At 43.1% G+C, this 13386-nt stretch overlaps 1 protein-coding gene across 5 annotated transcripts in view; it reads right to left on the bottom strand.

Moving 5' to 3' along the window:
- LOC139544028 (serine/threonine-protein kinase ULK1-like) overlaps window positions 1–11064 on the bottom strand; it is a 40582-nt gene extending 29518 nt beyond the window's left edge. For 3 of the 5 annotated variants that reach the window (XM_071350700.1, XM_071350701.1, XM_071350703.1), the window contains exons 1-4: window positions 10380–11064; window positions 9478–9570; window positions 9326–9367; window positions 1264–1296 (exon numbers count right to left, since the gene is read on the bottom strand). In XM_071350700.1, coding sequence (XP_071206801.1) covers window positions 1264–1296; window positions 9326–9367; window positions 9478–9570; window positions 10380–10469 — 258 coding nt within the window. In that variant the 5' untranslated portion in view covers window positions 10470–11064. Of the gene's footprint in view, window positions 1–1263; window positions 1297–9325; window positions 9368–9477; window positions 9571–10379 lie in introns of those variants that run through there. The other 2 variants (XM_071350702.1, XM_071350704.1) reach the window with 2 other exon arrangements.
- Window positions 11065–13386: the final 2322 nt, after the last annotated feature.

Raw genomic sequence — 13386 nt, 5'->3', positions numbered from 1 at the left:
ACTGCTGTCCAAAAAACAAAACAACGCTGCACGTCTGAAGTTAGCAAAATAACTCTGGATGTTCAATATTCTTGGACAGATTACACTAAAGTTGAGTTGTTTGGAAGGAACACACAACACTATGTGTGGAGAAAAAAAAGGCACATCACAACCTCATCCCAACTGTAAAATATGGTGGAGGGAGCATCATAGGTTGGGTCTGCTTTGCTGCCTCAGGGCCTGGACAGCTGCTATCATCAACAGAAAAATGACTTCAAGTTTATCAATACATTTTGCAGGGGAATGTAAGGCTATCTGTCTGCCAATTGAAGCTCAACAGAAGTTGGGTGATGCAACAGGACAACGACCCAAAACACAGAAGTAAATCAACAACAGAATAGCTTCAACAGAAGAAAATACACCTTCACCTCCTGACCTCATCCCGATTTGAGATGCTGTGGCATGACCTCCAGAGAGCGGTTCACACCAGATACCCCACGAATATTGCTGAATTTACACAGTTTTGTAAAGAGGAATGGTCCAAAATTCCTCCTGACTGTTGTGCAGGTCTGATCCACAACTACAGACAACGTTTGGTTGAGGTTATTGCTGCCAAAAGGAGGGTCAACCAGTTATTAAATCCAAGGGTTCACATACTTTTCCCACCCTGCACTGTGAATGTTTACACGGTGTGTTCAATAAAGACATGAAAATGTATAATTGTTTGTGTAGTATTAGTTTAAGCAGACTGTTTGTCTATTGTTGTGACTTAGATGAAGATCAGATCAAATTTTATGACCAATTTATGCAGAAATCCAGGTAATTCTAAAGGGTTCACATAATTTTTCTTACCACTGTAAATAGGTTTGTAAAATTCGGGGACCTTTCAATAAATTCCCCTTTTTCCCCCAGAAATCCATGTTGGAGGATTCCTGTTTTCCTGCATATACCAACCCTCCTGATTCTCTGGATTCCTCCAACTGGGATTTTGGGAAACCAGGGAATTATAGAAAGTTCCCCGAATTGTTCAACCCTAAGCCTAACTGAACACAATAGCAGTCCTGAGGTCTGATTGTAATTTGATTAGGCACAACCGAGGATCTGTAGCTTTTTTTTTTTCTTTATACAGAAGTTAATTCTCTCCCCAATGCTCATGTTTCCTGCGAGCCGAAGGACCTAGCTAATTACAGTCTCCGTGAGGGTTGAGTTAGAGCAGCAGTGCTTGTGTCGAACCTCAGACCAAAACAAGGGACAAAGACAAACATGACAACACCAGAAGCTTACCTCCATGACCAGGTACACAGAACTGGCCGTTTCCTAGAGAGAGACAAACACACACAAGTCAGGATGGGTGCAGAGGACAAAAAGTGCTATACATCCAGGTATCGGAGGTTTTCGCATGTCAACACTTTGGCCACTAGGAACAATAGGATCTGTGACAATGTGTTATGGAGCAGGAGTTGATGAAGGCACATACCTACTTGTGCTCGGTGACTTAAGTAAAAAGTCATTGCTTCACTGGACTAGGTAGGGTAAATTAAGAAGGATGACTTCTGAAAAGGGACATTTGTAGAGAAGAATGTGTAATCAAAATATGTATGTTAGTCAAATTTAAGTCTACCTCACTGGAACTTATGTTACATCTTCTTTGACATAATCCACTACAATGACTACTGGCTTTTCAAGTTGTTTGAGCTTGAGGCAACGGCACATCACTACGCTAAGTCCCTGGGCCATCCGTGCTGAGTTAACAGTATGGGCCGTGTTTGCCTGGGGGTCACAGAGGTTAATGCAGACCAGGAGTGGGCAAGAGTTCAGAGGGTCCCCCTGTTGTGACAGATAAAGTGTGAACCATGCTAAAGCGATTATCTGAGTCATCGCGCTCATTCAGCTAAAGGTGGAGAGGATCAACATCTAGCTAGCTAACCTCTACAGGGTTCTCCAGTACTGCTGCCTTCAGCACAAGTAGCACACCAATAGAACTGAGCTCATCATAGAACATATTGGGAGCAAGGCTTAACCTGACTAACTAAAATTCAGAAGTACCATGAATGTGCCACAGAGCCATATGAATATGGGGGCTGCCTGCATGACACACAAACAGGAAAGGTCAATTTAGAAACTGATAGGCTAGTCTTCCCCCATAGCAACAGTTGGCATGTCAAGAGTATAATGGATTATAAAGCACTGTAATAAAAAATTACTGTATGCAGTGTCTGAGCGTTCATTTCAGAGAGGCATCTGCATTAAAGCTAATTGGGTTTTTGTGGGGGGACAGCTTGACTTGGCTGACAAAGGCAATATTGGACCACCAGGGAGGTTCACTGTTAAAGAGATGGTACAAGTCTGTTGTCTGAAACCAAAACAAATTATCTTCCAAAGCACAAACAAACAATTAGAGTCGTACGCCATATTACGCCCACCTCAGTAGCTTGTAGGGCTGTGACAATACCAGTATCAGAATATATTAAAACAAGAAGCAGACCAAACTCTGTGGTCCTTTAAAAACCTGCTATATGTCAAATATTGTGTGCTATATAGCTTGGAAAATATATAAATGTGACCCTGGATGACAACATAATGTTTGTTTCCAACATTAGGGCTGTTTTCCTAAAGAAGTTAAATCAGCCTGTTTTGTTTCCTTGCCACGATACTAACGAGTATCGCGATACTGTTATCGTCCCGGCCCTAGTAGCTTGGCTGCTTTTTGACACTGAAAACAGATGGGCATTACTGAGCCCTGGCAACCCTTTTTTCTCTCTACGTTTTACCAACAGCTTGTCAGCCATGGCACAGGCCTTATGAAAACAAGACAGTGCAGCACACTTCAAAAAGCCCTTCACATAGAAACAGATGACCCTGCTCTTCTCCATGCCTAGGTCTCTTTCGACAGCCAATCAGAGCTAGAGTACTGGCTGATCTCAGAGTTAACTACTGCTGAGTCATAGCTTCTGAAGTTGTTTTTTTGGCCAGATAGCAGCCAGACACCAGCCAGCCATCTGGTTTCCATTGTACTTTGCCATGCATGCAGGGACAGACATACAGTATGTCTGCCCAAGGTGGTTTTGGCTTACTGACCTGCTAACATATCCTGTTTATGACAACCAGCATACAATAGAAAATGATGCATACAGTGCTCCTCCCCAATGCTACGTGCCTAGAGGAGTGTAGGCCTACATGCCAGCCAGATGTTCTACCAACACAGGAGCTTAACACAGGGCATGGCTTTTCTTCTCCATACACCACGCCACTCACATGTAGCAATGAGCCAAGGAGCCCAGTGAACTGCAGCACATATCACGCAGGGATGCACAGAACTGTGTACCTCACAGGTCAAACATACATGTATGTTTGCCCAGAGGGCTACAGCAGCCTAGCCTCGAAAATTACCAGACTGTAGTGAAACAGAATGTAAGCTTCCGAGACTTCCGGATGGTTTTACGAGGTTAACTGCAGCAAAGGTAAATACAAAACCTATCTATGTGATGTGAGTCAATTTAGAATTTTATAGAAATACTGTAGCATGAAATACAGTAAGACTTTGAAGCTGGTGGAATAGGAAAAGACAAGGCAAGCCTAATGATCTAGATCAGGGATGTGCAACTTTGATGGGGGCGGGGGCCACAAAAAAATCTGAACTCATCACAAGGGGCCGCAGTTGCTCGCGGGTCTGCGTACCCGCATCCTGACATAGGTTGGAGAGAAATGTTTGTAGTTTTTAATATGATATCTGAGTGAGGCTAACAAAATCAATGGGGGCCCCGACAATGAGGGGCCTCAACAATAACACATTTAGATTGCTGGCCGCTAAACTATTTTAGCAATCCCAAAAATGTTAGCTGACATGGGCTAATTGACTGACATAAGAGTAAAACTGCTGATACACAACCAAATTTCGAAATTGCAACTTGTGTTCTCGTCACTTCCTGTTGAACGCAGAACTAGGGAGAGCTCGGTTTGTTGTTTTGGAAGAGTTTGTAGTATAGGAACGATTTGAAAGGCTATTGAAAAAGTTTGGATACTAAATCAAATCAACTTTTATTAGTAACATGCGCCAAAAACAGTGAAATGCTTACTTACAAGCACCTAACCAACAATGCAGTTTCAAAAATATAAATAAGTAATTAAAGAGCAGCAGTAAAATAACAATAGCGAGACTATATACAAGGGGTACCGGTACAGAGTCAATGTGCGGGGGCACCAGTTAGTCGAGGTAATTGAGGTAATATATACATGTAGGTTTGATTAGATGTTCAGGAGTCGTATGGCTTGGGGGGGGTAGAAGCTGTTTAGAAGCCTCTTGGACCTAGACTTGGCGCTCCGGTACAGCTTGTCGTGTGCGGTAGCAGAGAGAAGTCTATGAATAGGGTGGCTGGAGTATTTGACCATTTTTAGGGACTTCCTCTGACACCACCTGGTATAGAGGTCCTGGATTGAAGCTTGGCCCCAGTGATGTACTGGGCCATACGCACTACCATCTGTAGTGCCTTGCGGTCGGAGGCCGAGGAGTTGCCATACCAGGCAGTGATGCTCTCAATGGTGCAGCTGTAGAACTTTGAGGATCTGAGGACCCATGCCTAATCTTTTCAGTCTCCTGAGGGGGAATAGGTTTTGTTGTGCCCTCTTCATGACTGTCTTGGTGTGCTTGGACCATGTTAGTTTGTTGGTGATGTGGACACCAAGGAATTTGAAGCTCTCAACCTGCTCCACTACAGCCCCGTCGATGAGAATGGGGGCATGCTCGATCCTCCTTTTCCTGTAGTCCACAATCATCTCCTTTGTCTTGATCACGTTGAGGGAGAGGTTGTTGTCCTGGCACCACATGGCCAGGTCTCTGACCTCCTCCCTATAGGCTGTTTCATCGTTGTCTGTGATTAGGCCTACCATTGTTGTGTCATCGGAAAACTTAATGATGGTGTTGGAGTCGTGCCTGCCCGTGCAGTCATGTGTGAACAGGGAGTACAGGAGGGGACTAAGCACACACCCCTGAGGGGCCCCCGTGTTGAGGATCAGCGTGGCAGATATGTTGTTACCTACCCTTACCACCTGGGGCCGGCCCATCAGAAAGTCCAGGATCCAGATGCAGAGGGAGGTGTTTAGTCCCAGGGTCCTTAGCTTATTGATGAGATTTGAGGGCACTGTGGTGCTGAATGCTGAGCTGTAGTCAATGAACAGCATTGTCACATAGGTGTTCCTTTTGTCCAGGTGGGAAAGGGCAGTGTGGAGTGCAATAGAGATTGCATCATCTGTGGATCTGCAAATTGGAGTGGGTCTAGGGTTTCTGGGATAGTGGTGTTAATGTGAGCCATGACCAGCCTTTCAAAGCACTTAATGGCTACAGATGTGAGTGCTACGGTCAGTAGTCATTTAGGCAGGTTACCCTAGTGTTCATGGGCACAGGGACTATGGTGGTCTGCTTAAAACATGTATTACAGACTTGGACAGGAAGAGGTTAAAAAGGTCAGTGAAGACACTTGCCAGTTGGTCAGCGCATCCTCGCAGTACACGTCCTGGTAATCCGTCTGGCCCTGCGGCCTTGTGAAGTGTTGACCCATTTAAAAGGTCTTAATCACATCGGCTGCGGAGAGAGTGATCATACAGTCTTCCGGAAAAGCTAGTGCTCTCATGATTGTTTCAGTGTTATTTGCCTCAAAGCGAGCATAGAAGTAGTTTAGCTCATCTGGTAGGCTTGTGTCACTGGGCAGCTCTCGGCTGGGCTTCCCTTTGTAGTCTGCAATGGTTTGCAAGCCCTGCCACATCCGACGAGCTTCTGAGCCGGTGTAGTATGATTAGATCTTAGTCCTGTACTGACGCATTGCCTGTTTAATGGTTCATCGGAGGGCATAGTGGGATTTCTTATAAGCTTCCGGGTTAGAATCCCGCTCCTTGAAAGCGGCAGCTCTAGCGTTTAACTCAGTGCCGATGTTGCCTGTAATCCATGGCATGTACGTACGGTCACTGTGGGGACAACGTCATCGATGCACTTATTGATGAAGCCAATGCCTGATGTGGTGTACTCCTCAATGCCATCGGAAGAATCCTGGAACATATTCCAGTCTGTGCTAGCAAAACAGTCCTGTTGCTTAGCATCTGCTTCATCTGACCACTTTTTTATTGATCGAGTCACTGGTGATTCCTGCTTTAATATTCGCTTGTAAGCAGGAATTAGGAGGATAGAATTATGGTCAGATTGCCAAATGGAGGGTGAGGGAGAGCTTTGTACTCGTCTCTGTTTGTGGAGAAAAGGCGGTCCAGAGTTTTTCCCCCTCTGGTTGCACATTAGTTTCCCTGCATTAAAGTCCCTGACCACTAGGAGCGCCGCCTCTGGATGAGCGGTTTCCTGTTTGCTTATGGCAGACTACAGCTCATTGAATGCGGTCTTAGTGCCAGCATCAGTCTGTGGTGGTATGTAGACAGCTACGAAAAATACAGATGAAAACTCTAGGTAGATAGTGTGGTCTACAGCTTATCATCAGATACTCTACCTCATGTGAGCAAAACCGCGACACTTCCTTAGATATCTAGCACCAGCTGTTGTTTACATATATACATAGTTTGCCCCCCTTGCCTTACCAGACGTCGCGGTTCTATCCTGCCGATACAGTGTATAACCAGCCAGCTGTATGTTGATATTGTTGTCGTTCAGCCACGACTCCGTGAAGCCTAAGAAATGTGTTTTTAATGTCCCGTTGGTAGGTTAAACTTCCTTGTAGGTCGTCTATTTTATTTTCCAATGATTGCATGTTAACTAGCAGAACGGAAGGCAGTGAGGGTTTATTCGATCGCCTATGAATTCTCAGAAGGCAGCCTGACCTCTGTCCTCTTTTTCTCCATCTTCTCTTCACGCAAATGACAGGGATTTGGGCATGTTCCCGGTTCCCTTCAGGTCGGGCTCGCCGGACTTGTTAACTTCTCTAGGGTAGGGGGCAGCATTCTGAATTTTGGATGAAATGCATGCCCAAATTCAACTGCCTGCTTCTCGGGCCCAGAAGATATGATATGCATATAACTGGTAGATTTGGATAGAAAACACTCTAATGTTTCCAAAACGGTTAAAATAGTGTCTGTGAGTATAACAGAACTGATTTGGCAGGCGAAAACCTGAGAAAAAACTACTTCCTGAATGGATTTCTTTTGGTTTTGTAGTTTTCTATTCAATACCATTACAGTATCCATTGACTTAGGACTCAAATTGCAGTTTCTATGCCTTCCACTAGATGTCAACAGTCTTTAGAAATTGTTTCAGGCTTGTATTCTGAAAAATTAGGAAGTAAGAGCAGTCTGAATGAGTGGACCCGAAAGTGTCACAGAGCTTTTTCATGCGCGCGACCGAGACAGTACCTTTCTTGTTTACCTTTTATATTCTATGAACTTTACGGATACAATTTAATTTTTTTGTCTTCCTGTTTTGACTGCGTTTGAGCCTGTGGATTACTGAAGAAAACGCGCAAACAAAACTGAGGTGTTTGGATATAAAGAGACTTTATCGAACAAAAGGAACATTTATTGAGTAAATGAATGTCTGCTGAGTGCAACCATATGAAGATCATCAAAGGTAAGGGATTAATTTTCTCTATTTCTGACTTGTGTAACTGTTCTACTTGGCTGGTTACTGTTTGTAATGATTTGTCTAGTGGGCTATGTTCTCAAATAATCGTAAGGTATGCTTTCGCCGTAAAGCATTTTTTAAATCTGACACCGTGGTTGGATTCACAAGAAGTTAATCTTTAAACCTATGTAAAATATGTTTTGTTTTCTGAATTTTTATAATGAGTATTTCTGTATTTGAATTTGGCGCCCAGCAGTTTCACTGGCTGTTGAAGAGGTGGGACGCTAACGTCTCACGTACCCAAGAGAGGTTAAAGGGAAAAAAAGCATCTGCCAGTTTGTGGTGAGTAATTGCTGTTCGGATGTAAATTTAGTGTGGGAGAGATGCAAAAATTATTTTTAGCGATCAATAATGGCAACCCTCCTGGCATTGACAACTGAATGCTCGGCTAAGAAAAGCCAACTGACATTAACTCCTGAGGTGCTGACCTTTTGCACCCTCTACAACCACTGATTAGTATTTGACCCTGCTGGTCATCTATGAACGTTTGAACATCTTGAAGAACGATCTGGCCTAAAATGGCCATGTACTCTTATAATCTCTGCACGGCACAGTGAAAAGGGGACTGTCAACCCCTCAGAGCCTGGTTCATCACTAGGTTTCTTCCTAGCCACTGTGCTTCAACATCTGCATTACTTGCTGTTTGGGGTTTTAGCCTGGGTTTCTGTATAAGCACTTTGTGAAATCTGCTGATGTAAAAAGGACTTTATGAAGCAACGTGATTTAGGTAGCAGTCGTTTATACAATCCTTACCATCCCAGTTTTATGTGACTCCATAGAAAAACAAATAAAACGCATCATGTACCTGAGAACACAGTTTGCATGGCTGCCTAGGCTGCGGCTCAGAGGACAGGTGTAAACATGGCAGGCTGCTGTATTGGCTTAGCACTGTGACAACACAAACCTCTGACTACTGGAACATGCCTGTATGAGATCATCTTCAATCATCGCCACTTAGAGCCATATGGTTTCATAGTGGGACCACAGAAAGATGGCTACCAAAACCCTTCGGTGGGATGTGACATTCCAGTTTCTGGAACCGTTTTCCACCTGACTGTGACCTTGTTATTGCTTGAGGCTGAAAGGATCGTCAAATGAACTAACGTGTCTTGAAATTAGCACAGATCAAGCTACACTGGGTCGGGCCAATTTGTGTTGTAAGATGTGGATATTTTGAAGCTGCTCCAGTATTCATGATTGTCAATGTTTTCATGTGTAGGAAGACCATGAATAACAAAAATGTAGATCATTGGCAAAACGTTTCTTAACCATGAATATCATTAGCTAAAAGTTTAAAAAATATATATATATTGTAATGAAACAGGCAGGGAGCAGGCCTCGAACCCTCGACCTTCTAGCCCGAAGTCCAGTGCGCTATCGACTGTGCCCCAAAAGCATGCTCAAGTGGCAGAGTCGATATCCACGCTTATAAACCCAGGGTCCTTACAATATAAACAGCCTATGATAAGTATACATCCCAGAGCCCAGTATAGAAACATCCAACTTTGGTCACAATCAGTAAGTGATGTAACAAAGATTAAATGAACAGAAGTGGGTCAAAATTAGCATTTCATCCAAAACGCACAAATGGTCTACTTGGCTGATATGACAACTGGGACATGGAAGAAAAACATGACACGCTTTAAACTTAGTGTAAACAGAAGTTCAAACTCCATAGTAGAAATCTTGCCCTGTCCACACATTTCTTAAAAATGTATTTGGCTTAATAATACATACCTGAAAGTCATGTAATGCAACAATGTTTTCATGTTTTAGTTCCTGGGGAAAATAAACAGGAAATGTTAGTTCTTTGCAAACAAAAACTCAATTTGAGTAAACATATGGAAATGATTGAATATACTACATCAAAATAAAACTGGTTGCCTTACCTTGAGAATTTTGATCTCTTTCCCCAAAAGGGTCTGAGACTTTGCCAAGTTCTTCTTGTTTATGCATTTCACGGCCACCTCCCAGTCGTGTTTCTAAAAACAGACAAACAAGAATTAGGAATTAGAATGCAGTTTGACTACAGTTTTCTGGGTGCCTGTAAGGCTTGTTTAATGAATGTTAATAGGTGAAATGCATGGAACATAAAATAGTGAAAGTGGTAAGGTAGCCTACTATATAGCGAAGGAATTAACGATGGACACAGGACTTAAATCCTTAGTTACCTACTAGCTATAAGAAGCATGGTGACAACATATAGAGGAATGTATAGCAGGCGTGGCTCCATTTTCCCATGGACCAGAATCCTCCCTCAGCATGAAGTGTGTTGCTGTTGGACAGACATGTCTCAGCATGCCTTTGTGGTCAATACTTAAATTTGGACTTTTGGAATAGCAATTTTTCCCCCTCTTTATCATTTCACATCTTCATCTCGATTTGAACACCCTCCCCACCCACTTCAACATAAAATTATAATTCTAGCCTAGATGTTAGACCATCACAAACCCACCCACCAAACTGTTAAAGAAAAATACTAATTTATGTTCATAATACTCTTGTAATAAATTATCATCATGAGACTCAAAAGATCACATTTCATCTGCAAATGGCTGTTGACATTTTTCATCATCAACCCAGACGATCACATCCTTCAGATGCCAGGCCTCTCGATTTAAGGTCGTACTAAAACAACATAGAGTAAATTCTACAAACGTAGGAGTAACATCATGAACAATGCATACGGGAAGACTTCATTTGAATAATAGCTAAATTGATACAATCTTTTTAGATCTAGATAAAAAATAAATTAAAATACGTTAAAAAAAATGCCACATCGTCCCCTCACCTCTCTATTCCTGCCTTTGAACACCACCGCAAATGCACCGTGTCCTATCAAATCCTTCCTGCAGAACTCGAATTTCCCCACGGTTTCCATTGCTCCAGAACCTCAGGGTTTTATTTTGAGGTCAAATGAAAAGCGTTGCAGGGTTGCAGATCTCTCTCGGATGTCCCTTTCTCCTCCGTGAAGTCGGCACAGCTGGAAAGTTCACCTCGTCTTTCGATTGCCATGGGCTGCCTTCCTGAGAAAGAACGATTTTCTTCTCTCATGTTTAGCTAACGAATGGAAAGGAGTCGGCCTCCTTTCAACAATATACGAGTCCCATGTTTTTTTGTTATGGTAGTTAACTAGCTAGCACAACTGACGCAGTGTTTACAAAGAGACAATAACTCCAATGTAGACTGGCTATGTAGCTGCTAGCTTAAATATCCACCTTAAAAACATAAGCCTCGGTTTTGTTTGTATACGGAGGAAATCGTTGGCTCCATTGCAACCCGTTCAATAATGTGTTGTAATTTGTTCCAACGCAAGTTCACGATAATTAGGCAAGCGGCATCTCGTAATATTTTCAATGGGCTTGAGTAATAGTTATTTTTTCTTTGCAGAGCAATCCTCGTATCGATGGTGGTCTCAACAAAGCCTTCAGTTACTCTCCAAGCCCCAAAATGTTGCGCAGGCGCACGAACTTAAAGCTTTATTTTAAAGAGGTGTCACATCGGTGTTCTGTTGTTGCGTACTCTACTGCATGTAACCACGTAGAGACTACACTATAGAGTACAACAGTATGAGCCATATCACCCATTAAACCTAGCGGTCAAACAGGTAAATGGTTCCAATCGTTTTTCCACCATTAATTTTTCTCATAAGGGATTATAGAAAAAAAGGGCTGTGTTTTGTGTAGGCTTTTCCCGGGGTGACGTTTTGATACATGTAAATCTCTCTAGGACAAGGTGACTTTTATCAATATATTTACCTCCGAAAAATGAAACGCTAATTAGCTGCTAATGTGGCTATCAAATCAAATTTTATTGGTCACATATTTAGCAGATGTTATTGTGGGTGAAGCAAAATGCTTGTGTTCCTAGCTCCAACAGTACAGTAATATCTAACAATTCACAACAATACACACAAATCTAAAAGTCAAATAATGGAATTAAGAAATATATAAATATTAGAATGAGCAATGTCGAAGTGTCATTGACTAAAATACAGTAGAATAGAATACAGTATATACATATGAAATTAGTAAAGCAGTATGTAAACATTATTACCTCCTGTACAGCACTTTGAGATATCAGCTGATGTACGAAGGGCTATATAAATACATTTGATTTGATTTGATTTATTAAAGTGACTAGTGTTCCGTTATTGAAGTGACCAGTGATTCCATGTATATAGGGCAGCAGCCTCTAGGGTGCAGGGTTGAGTAACCCTGTTTTTCAGTATTTATTTCCCATATTTGATGCACCTGTACTGTCCTCACCTTCTGGATGATAGCGGGGTGAACAGGCCGTCGCTCGGGTGGTTGATGTCTATGATCTTTTTGGCCTTCCTGTGACATCGGCTGCTATAGGTGTCCTGGAGGGCAGGCAGTGTGCCCCCGGTGATGCGTTGGGCAGACCGCACCACCCTCTGGAGAGCCCTGCGATTGCGGGCGGTGCAGTTGCCGTTCCAGGCGGTGATGCAGCCCGACAGGATGCTCTCAATTGTGCATCTGTAAAAGTTTGTGAGGGTCTTAAGGGCCAAGCCAAATTTCTTCAGCCTGAGGTTGAAGAGGCACTGTTGCGCCACACTGTCTATGGGGGTGGATCATTGCAGATCGTCAGTGATGTGTATGCCGAGGAACTTGAAGCTTTCCACCTTCTCCACTGTGGTCCCGTCAATGTGGATAGGAGCGTGTTCCTGCTGCTTTTTCCTGAAGTCCAGCATCAACTCCTTCGTTTTGTTGACGTTGAATGAGAGGTTATTTTCCTGGCAACACTCCGCCAGAGCCCTCACCTCGTCATTGTTGGTAATCAGGCCTACTATGGTTGTGTCGTCTGCAAACTTGATGATTGAGTTGGAGGCATGTGTGGCCAAGCAGTCATGGGTAAACAGGGAGTACGCACCCTTGTGGAGCCCCTGTGTTGAGGATCTGTGAAGTGGAGGTGTTGTTCCCTACCTTCACCACCTGGGGGTGGCCCGTCAAGAAGTCCAGGACCCAGTTGCACAGGGCAGAGTTCAGACCCAGGGCCCCGAGCTTGATGATGAGCTTGGAGGGTACTATGGTGTTGAAGGCTGAGCTATAGTCAATGAACAGCATTCGTACATAGGTATTTCTCTTGTCCAGGTGGGATAGGGCAGTGTGCAGTGCAATGGTGATTGCATCGTCTGTGGATCTATTGGGGCGGTAAGCAAATTGGTGTCAGGTTAGGTAGAGGTGATATGATCCTTAATTAACTGGCCTATCAAAGTACTTCATGATGACAGAAGTGTGTGCTACGGGGCGATTGTCATTTAGTTATTAAAGTACTACAAATGCCATGATGATCTGGACGAGACTGCCCAATCGTGGCAAAGGTAAGATTCTATGGATTAACTAGCTAATTTGAGGTAAATGTAGTAATAAATTGGCTACATTTCAACTGTCTTGTGCAAGTTTTAAATTGACACAATACCTGGTAGCAAAGGTGTCAACTAGAGATGACGTGCAGGAGCTTGCAGGTATTTGTAGTTTTCCATGCTTTTTCAAATCAAATCAAACGATCTCTACGTTGATGCTAATTAGCATTTTAGAATCTGAGAGTAAATAGAGCCGAATATATTTATAAAAGTCACCTTGTCCTAGAGAAATTTAAATGGGTATTAAAAGGTCATGACAAGGTCACCTTTATTTTAAATGTTTCTAAAATCCCCTATGGGAAAAATGAATGGTGGAAAAACGATTGGAACCATTTCCCTGTTTGACCGGTAGGTTTTATGGGTATTATGAAACCACTGTGGGGCTATAGACCACCTAGTCCTAGCCAATACC

The sequence above is a fragment of the Salvelinus alpinus genome, chromosome 18 (genome assembly GCF_045679555.1).
Source record: "Salvelinus alpinus chromosome 18, SLU_Salpinus.1, whole genome shotgun sequence".
Classification (NCBI taxonomy): Eukaryota; Metazoa; Chordata; class Actinopteri; order Salmoniformes; family Salmonidae; genus Salvelinus; species Salvelinus alpinus.
This window is presented reverse-complemented; position numbering and strand designations above follow the sequence as displayed.